This window comes from Stegostoma tigrinum, unplaced genomic scaffold (assembly GCF_030684315.1).
Source record: "Stegostoma tigrinum isolate sSteTig4 unplaced genomic scaffold, sSteTig4.hap1 scaffold_437, whole genome shotgun sequence".
Classification (NCBI taxonomy): Eukaryota; Metazoa; Chordata; class Chondrichthyes; order Orectolobiformes; family Stegostomatidae; genus Stegostoma; species Stegostoma tigrinum.
The window spans coordinates 25174-33519 of NW_026728365.1; the positions used below are offsets into that span (position 1 = coordinate 25174).

Genomic DNA, 8346 nt, shown 5'->3' on the forward strand with positions numbered 1-8346 from the left:
TGCTCTCCTCAATAGTGGAAAGCAAGATCTTTTTGGGAATGCAGTAAAGACTATCCTGTTTACATTATGGGTTGTACCTGTTCTTGAATCTTACATGCAGCGTAGTCTTCTACGGCTCACCCTGCATTTGTTGTCCATCCCTAATTGTCCTTCGAAAGGTGATGAGTTGTTGGTTTGAACCAGTGCATCTTTGTGGTGCTGGTACTTGTGTTTTGATCCAATGACGCGAAAGGAAAATGATATGCAGGAAGTCCCTGGTTTATCAAAGTCCAGCTGATGAATGCTTGTCTTTATGAACGCCATCCCATTTAAGGATGTAATTTTAAAATCCCACCATATGAACATTTCCTGTATTTACAGACAGCTGCTTGATGGTACTGAGTTGCGTTCTGACTTCCACAGAAATTGATTTACAAGTGGACTCGGGAGCAAGACCCACTCTCAAATTGATCCGTACACCATGCAGGAGACTGTGTAGTTTTAAATCAGGATTGTGTGGGGATCTCGGAGGGGAATTTGCAGGGGATGGTGTTCCTGTATATCTCTTTCCCTTCTCCTAGGAGATATTGGTTGTGGATTTGGAAAATGCTGTCAGAGTCTTGGGGAATTGTTGCAGTGCAACTTATAGATGATTAGCATTGCTGCTCCTGAGTGTTGGATGGTGGGGTGGGGTGGGGTGGGATTGTGATATTGAAGGTGATGGTTGAGGTGCTCCTCAAGCAGGCTGCTTCACTCTGGAAGAACTGGGTATTACACAGTGACCAAGATCGATCAATCCAATTTCTACCGTCCTGATAGTTGATGCAACTTGAACGACATTATTTTAACCAAATTACGGCAAAAATTTCAATCAATGCGCTTAAGATAAGCAGTAAGGGAAGCTCGCAGCATTACGAAGTGCATTATAATCCCATGGTCCAGAGTCACCGCTTCCCTCAGACTGCACATCACTTTGTGCACATGCACAGCCCTTGTTTCCTGAATTTGCTGCCTCTATTGATATCCAGTATTTCTGGTTGATCTTCCTTGGTTTTCCAGCATCAGCTTTCCTTTGGTGTGATTATTGGAAATGTATCTGTTCTCAAGTATTTCTTACTCCTGATATATTTCACAGATGGATAATAAATTGGGAGGATCGAAGGTGCCAGTATCCCTGAAACCAACAAAGGAAGCAGTGTAAGTGACTCTTATCAATCCAAGAGTTGTAGCTCATCTGCAGAAATCGTCAGTCCCCTCTCCATCCCATTTTTGCTCTTCCACGAGATAAGGTCATCGCAGGCAGGGCCAGCATTTGTGGGCTATCCCTCATTTCTGTTGAACTGTTAGGCTGTGCAGCGAGTACCATATTTACAGTAGCCTCGGATCGGTCGGGTAAAGAACAAAAGACGTTCTCCCTTAAAGGACGTTGGTGAACCAGATGGAATTTGACAGTAATTGACATTTGTCATGGTCACCACTACTGAGACTAGCTTTATATTCCAAGTTCACTAATCAAATTTTAAATCCCACCAGATGGTGTGGGATTTTAGAATTTAAATCAGGTTAATGGTCATGTACTCCAGCACACGGTACAGGATTACAGTGAAATGTGTAGAATGTGGTCATGCAAGGACCCATCTTTGGCACTATTTGTACTCAAGTACAAATCTTAGATACTAACATGGATTAGATACAAAGGTAGAGAAATACAGAGAAAAGTTCTGCATTACAGTTCTTCACAGTTTCAATAAGGAAATAAAGGTGGGATAAATGTAACAGTCTTTCCAGAGCCTACAGTGCCTCCATGCTGTGAGGTTTCCTCATGTGTTCTCGCTGTCCATGTACTGCTGGGCTCAGCATCTGTGACAGACTGACCGGACCAGGCCCCAGTCCACTGGCTGCCCTGGCCCCAGCCCGCTGACCGCTGGCCATCCCACTCTGCTCTGGCCCTGTATCTGTGGAATATTGGATTGAGCTTTTGGATTATTAGTCCAGCCAATGTAAACACAGTCACTATGTCGATTTCTCCTCCTAACCCTCAGCTTCCCTATGTTACAGGCACTAATAATTGAGGTGTTTTATTAATTACTTGTTGCTCCTCAGATTGCCTTGTATGTTTTTAGATCTCACCTCTCAAAGAAGAGGTTGCCAACCCTCCCACCCAAAAAAAAATTGTTGAGGCTGAGAGTCAATTGAAAATTTCAAAATTGAAGGATAATGGTACCAAGATATTTTTAAATGTCACTAAGACACAGATCAGCCATTGTCGAATTAGGCAGTGAGATAAACTTGAGGAGCTGAATGACCCTGTGTTTGTCACAACTTGTACCAGTGCAGAATGGTCTAGAGGTACATGAAATTAACAGTTCAGAAAAACGCCGTTTGGGTCCATCAATTCTATGCTAGTGTTCGTGCTATAATTAAGCCTCCTGCAAATCAGCATATCTATCTGTCTTTTTCTTTTCCTCAATTTATTTATGCAGCCTCCCTGTCAACGTGCCTATAGTATTTGCTTCCACCGTTCACAAAGAACTAACTGCAGGAGTAGATAGTTCAGTCCCTCAAGCCTGCTCCCGCCACTTAACACTGTCGTGGTCAATCTCATTCCAGTTTCTTGACTGCCAATTGTAACCCTTTAATTTGTTTATTAATTAAAAGTCTTTTGGCTCCTTAAATTTGCTCACCGCACCAGCATCCACTGCACTCTGGGGTTGTGAATCCCTCCGATTCACACAGACCTTCGAGAGATGTGGGACTTCTACATTTTCACCACTCCCTGGGTAACAGCGTTTCTCAGGAATACCCTGCTCTGTTTATTAGTGTCTGTCTGTCTGTCATTCGTGGGCTTGAGATTCCGATTCCTTGGAAATTCCTCGTTGTTTGCCATCTGTCTCTTGTTCTACAACAGTGTGTCTGTGTTCTGATTTCAGGATATTGGACAGTCTTGATAAGCATCGGAATGCCGTGCTCCAGCCAGACTATAAGTCACGTTTCCGATCGTATGAGGACATGGTCCACCGGCTGCTGCCATATCACCTTTATCAGGGGACATTACCATCTGACGAAGAGCACCGGAAAGGTAAGTCCCATGGAGTCGTCAACAACAAATTGTGGTAAATGCTCAACAGGTCTGGCACCATCTGTGGAGAGAAGTCAGTGTTAACGTTTTGGGTCTGCAGCATCTGCAGTTTTATTTTCCGTTTTTACGAAGTTCTGCGGAATTGCTGACAGGCTTTCAGTGCTAAACCTCCTTTCTGCAGCACTGAACTTCCACATCACCGTGACTCCCCAGTGCTGTGACCAATCTGGCACGTACACTTGCTCCCGTAGGTCTACAGTTCTAGCCACGGAACATCCTGGCGTTGCCTTGTTTGGTCACTCGCCGCACATTTACAGAATCGTGAGTGTAAATCGTTCCTTGTTGCAGACAGTCCATGAATGGTGTGATCGCTCCATCCCAGTTGATAGACAGTACAGTGGAACTAATTTTAAAGTATCGCCTGAAATTTACAAGTTGTGATACATGTGATGTGTTTTGTTTTGAAATCTAAATCTCAAAGGCAACTTAGATGTGGGTCAAGCCTGTAAGAGTTTTTTTTTAAAAATGGGTTGGAAAGGTGACAAATGTATCAGTTCCAGGAAGCAATGTGACTGCGGTAGAGAGCCTAACAGAATCCCTTGAGCATTAATCAATTAAATGTTTATACTGTTGTGTTTGTGATGGGCAGAACATTTCAGTTTGAGGCAAATATTTTAGTTTTAGACTTTTGAACAGAAAGTTCAAAGCTTTAGTTCAGAAGAGCCCAGAGTTCAGCTCAAAATGTAAAATCAAGAGAGTTATGTTAGTCCTGGGAACCTATCACCTTGGAGGAATAGGTTTCTAGTTAATTGAGCTTCCAAGCCAGGAGACTTTGGGTAGAAACTGCTGTACTTGAGAAAGTTTAGGTCATCAGAGCTGTGAAAAGATTGTACCAGACAGCTCTGAAAGGGACCATAAAATTCTTTCCACGATTCAAGTAAAAGAAATTGGGGAAAGTCAGTTGAGTAAAGACTTAAAAAGCTCAACATGTTTGAGTGACTAAAGGGATTTTCCATTGCCAGGAGGGTCGGTAACCAGAGTTCTGAGTTTTAAGATGCTTTGCAAAAGAACAATACAGAGACGTGAAGTGGTTTGGTGGACCAAGTTATGATGTGGAATATATTGCCTAAAAGGGGGTTGAAAGTAATTCAAAACCAACCTTCAGAAGGATGCATTGGATAATATTTGAAGAAAAATAATGCAGGGCTATGGAAGAAAATGAAGGAAGTGGGACTATTTGGAAAGCTGTTATCGGAGAGAAATCGCAGACGTGATGGGCTGAGTTGTGGCCTTCTAAACAGCAAAGCTTTAAGAGATCCATTCAGAATAGCCACTTGCATTGCTTCTCTTGCCAGATGTTGGCAACACGCTGCCCATTTCCAGAAGCTCGCATATATTGTACTTAATTATGATGGTCACGTGTCTCGCCCTCCACTACATTTAAAACCTTGACCAACAATTAATTGTAAACAGACTGACTATACTCTGCTGGGATGTCAGAGGTCTTTAAGACTTTACAAATCTAGATCCTAAACTCCCTTCCCATCCCAGTTGTTTTAATCGATTTTAAGAATATATATTTAATAGTTGCAATCTGTAGCACTAAATGTTCCTCTTTTTCAGTGGATGAAGAATTTGAGGCTGTGTCGACACAGTTATTAAAACGTACCCAGGCTATGCTGAGCAAATACCGAATGCTGCTGTTCGAGGAGGCCAGGGTAACAATTTCTGCTTTTGCTTTCTATGTACTGTCCCTGAAGCTGGGACATACAATGCTGGATGTTCCCTGTACTTTGGGGGGGCTAGGGGTTGAATAGAATGTCACGTTTGTTTTGATCGTTCCACCTTTCTGGGCCTGCATTAATACTCGAACGAGACAAATTCAATTGATATTGACTCTGGGCAACAGTTCGAGTGAAGTAGGACTTGGGGCCAGTGGTCTGTTTGAGTGTCGCATCTGTACAGATCTGCCCAGTGATCAGGGTCTGAATTGATGTTTTCACTGACAGGGCAGACAGTTGTGGGGAAGAGTTTTGCAGAATGGCTGTGGCAGGTGCATGTGTTATTTTTAACACCTTGTCCGAGGTTGCAGCTGAGGAATCCTGGCTCGGGAGGAACTTTGGGAACCCTGATCTGCTTTGAACTAGTGCCTGACTCGAGCCGGCTAGAGAGGGTCGAGCCCACAGATCACTGAGGAGAGATGGTCATGTTCATCCTCTGCCTGGAGAGAAGCCAGGGAGGAGACATGAGTCAGTCTGGCTATTACAAGAAAGTTGCCAGACACTCAACATTTGGAAACTGAGTAACACTGCTTTTTTTTTTTCAACAAAAAAGACAAAACAGATTAGGACCAGAGACCATGCAACCACACAACTGTGTTGTGTAAAATGAGGGAATTTTTCAGTATAAGCAGGTGATTGCCTGTGAAATGTTTGCCAGGAAAAGAACAGCCAATGTTGATTGAAAAAGGGAAGATCTTGCTTCAGCTGTTAAGTTCAGCAACACTCCAGTTGAACTGTTCTCAAACTCCGAGAGCCATGTATGTGAAAGTCTCCTGCTGAAATGGGTTCACTGGGATCTGGAGGAAAACTGGGTTTTGCAGTCATTACTCTGGCTTATCCTCAACTCCAGTTTTCTGAAATAGATCAAGGTAAACTGTAGCTGCTAACACAGCCTCTGACAAGGCAACTCTAACTAGTGGATTTCAGAGGTGTGTTGTGTTTAAATGCCTTTGTTTTGGCTGCAGTGTTTTCCCCTCTTTTTTGCATCTCCGTTGCTCTTACTGCTCTCCATCTCCTTTCCACCACCTTGCCTCTCCTCTTAGGCCAATAAACTGTTTGTCTTGGAGGAAGACAGAGCACCTGCAGCGGCCTATGGGTGGAGTGAGCAGTGTGGGACTCTCGGAATTGTACTGGAATGGCCAGGAGAGCTTTCTGTTGGTTTGTACTTAGAACTTTCACGTGGCAGAAGTGGGCAAAAGTTTCATAAAACGTGAGGCTGGATGAACACAGCAGGCCAAGCAGCATCTCAGGAGCACAAAAGCTGAGATGCTGCTTGGCCTGCTGTGTTCATCCAGCCTCACATTTTATTATCTTGGAATTCTCCAGCATCTGCAGTTCCCATTATCTCTGGGCAAAAGTTTCAGCTGGGAATCATTGACATGGAGTGCGTTTCAGTTTGGACATGAAACTCAACTCTGATTCTTCGTTGGGTAATGTTAAATTTGCAGTCAGCAATGACATTATCTTTTGCTTAATTTTCAGAGATTGAGTCCATCAGCTGAGATGGTGATGATTGACAGGATGTTTATCCAGGAAGAGAAAACCTCCCTCACCACCGACAAGCAGCTGGCAAAAGAGAAGCCTGGTAAGACTGTCCATTGAGGACAGGAAACACTCTCCTTTTCAGAGACTGGATCAAGTGAGGACTGGCAATCGGTCAGAAACTTTCCCAAACTTTGGCAGAGATCCTGCTCGTTTATGTTGAAGCTGGTTGCTGATTATATTGCTGTCGGTGAACTGGTGCATGCAGGAGACGTTGCAGCGATGTTCAGATTGGGAACAGCTCCGGTTGGTCCACATTCCTCAGGTTATCTCCACATGGTTCTAAATATGGGGAAAGGGAGGAGAAGCATTTCCGGTTTCAATGTTACATGCAATCGTTATTTAGCATTGTGGAGGTGCCAGTGCTGTCTCCCAGGTGCAAAGTTTGGAATAAATCCACACTGCAAAATGAAATTGCTCCTCCCATGGCACTGCTAGAGACCCTTAAGTGGGTAATCTTTGCCCACTTGATGGCCAGCAATGGGAGAGGGACAGTTACCATCTAGGGAGCATGACGCGAGGGCTCCTAGCGGGTATATCTCATTCAAAGGCAGTCAGTGCCTGATGGAGAAAGGGGAACTGGGGCTTTGAGGTTAATGCAGTGTGGAGCTGGAGGAACACTACAGGCCAAGCAGCATCAGAGGAGCAGGGAAGTTGAAGTTTTAGGTCAGGACCCTCCTTCAGAAAAAAGCCTGGGGCTTTGAGACCCCTGTTCCATGTTGTTCCTATTGATCCTCTCTCCTTTGGCCACCCCCCCCCCCCCACCCCACCCCAAACGCTCAGCTGTCTCAAGAGCTCCGGTGACAATCCTAAGCTTTGAGTGGGTAGAATAAGGGCAGGAGCAGCCGCCGCTGCATTCCGATTGGAGCTGCCCTGCAATGGAGCTACTGGATTGGGATCTGCCGAACGTTCTGAGCGTTTGGGGTTCTCCTGCCAAGGTAAAAGGCCCACTTATGTCAAGTGCCTGAGTAGGATAGAAGCAGCAGGTCCTTTGGAATTCACTAGCCAGTGGGTAAACCCCACCCCACCCATCACCTTTATTATTTTCATCCCGCGAAGCCTTACATCAGGAGGAGATCGTTCAGCCCATTGTGACTGACTGTGCTAACTGTGTATGAGGGTGGTATACAACTCCTTTTGAAAGTGTTTTTTTAAATGTTCATTCATGAGATGAGGGCATCACTATCTAGGCCAGCACTTGTTGCCCATTCCTAACTGCCCAGAGGCAGTTAAGACTCAAACTTGAGTCTGGAGTCACATGTAGGCCAGACCAGGTAAGGATGGTAGCTTCCCTTCCCTAAAGGACGTTAATGACCCAGGTGGGTTTTTCCAACAATTGACAATGGATTCACAGTCATCATTAGACTCTTACTGCCAGATTTTTATTGACTTCAAATTCCACCATCAGCTGTGACGAGATTCGAAGCTGGGTCCCCAAACCATTACTGGGGTCTGCTCTTCATAGTCTAGTGATTTAATATCACTAGGCCCCCACCTCCCCATGTAGTATTGAATCTTCCCATCACACCTCGGGCAGCAGTTTACAAAGCTTTGCAGCGTGGTGTTTTTTATCTTCTATTTTTATATGAAGAGAAAGTTCTCCTCATCCATCTCTTTTTGGGGCTGTATTGACAATTGTACAGAATTATTTGAAACATCTGAAAAGCTGAATATAAAGTTCATCAAAGGACTGAAACCTTGGAACAAAGCACAAAACAAATTACAGATAACAAATCGAAATGAAAAATAATTCTGCTTCCCTGATTACTTGGTGAGATTGAAATACACAGTAGTTGCGTCAGCGTCTCCACAGTTAGTGTAGATAAGGTAACAATACCAGCTGACTTCATTCGTACAGCATCATTATCATTGTAAAATATTACAAGGCATTTCACAGGTCTGCTTATCAGACAAAGTTTGAGAGTAACATGAGAAAATAAAGAGTCTGGTGGCTGAAAACGTAGT

At 44.1% G+C, this 8346-nt stretch overlaps 1 protein-coding gene across 4 annotated transcripts in view; it reads left to right on the plus strand.

Moving 5' to 3' along the window:
• The window catches only part of LOC125447773 (BRD4-interacting chromatin-remodeling complex-associated protein-like), a 41370-nt gene that overhangs the window by 24567 nt on the left and 8457 nt on the right, over positions 1–8346 (plus strand). For all 4 annotated transcript variants that reach the window (XM_059644025.1, XM_059644026.1, XM_059644027.1 and 1 more), the window contains 4 exons: positions 1115–1176; positions 2910–3058; positions 4682–4776; positions 6322–6424. In XM_059644025.1, coding sequence (XP_059500008.1) covers positions 1115–1176; positions 2910–3058; positions 4682–4776; positions 6322–6424 — 409 coding nt within the window. The remainder of the gene's footprint in view (positions 1–1114; positions 1177–2909; positions 3059–4681; positions 4777–6321; positions 6425–8346) is intronic.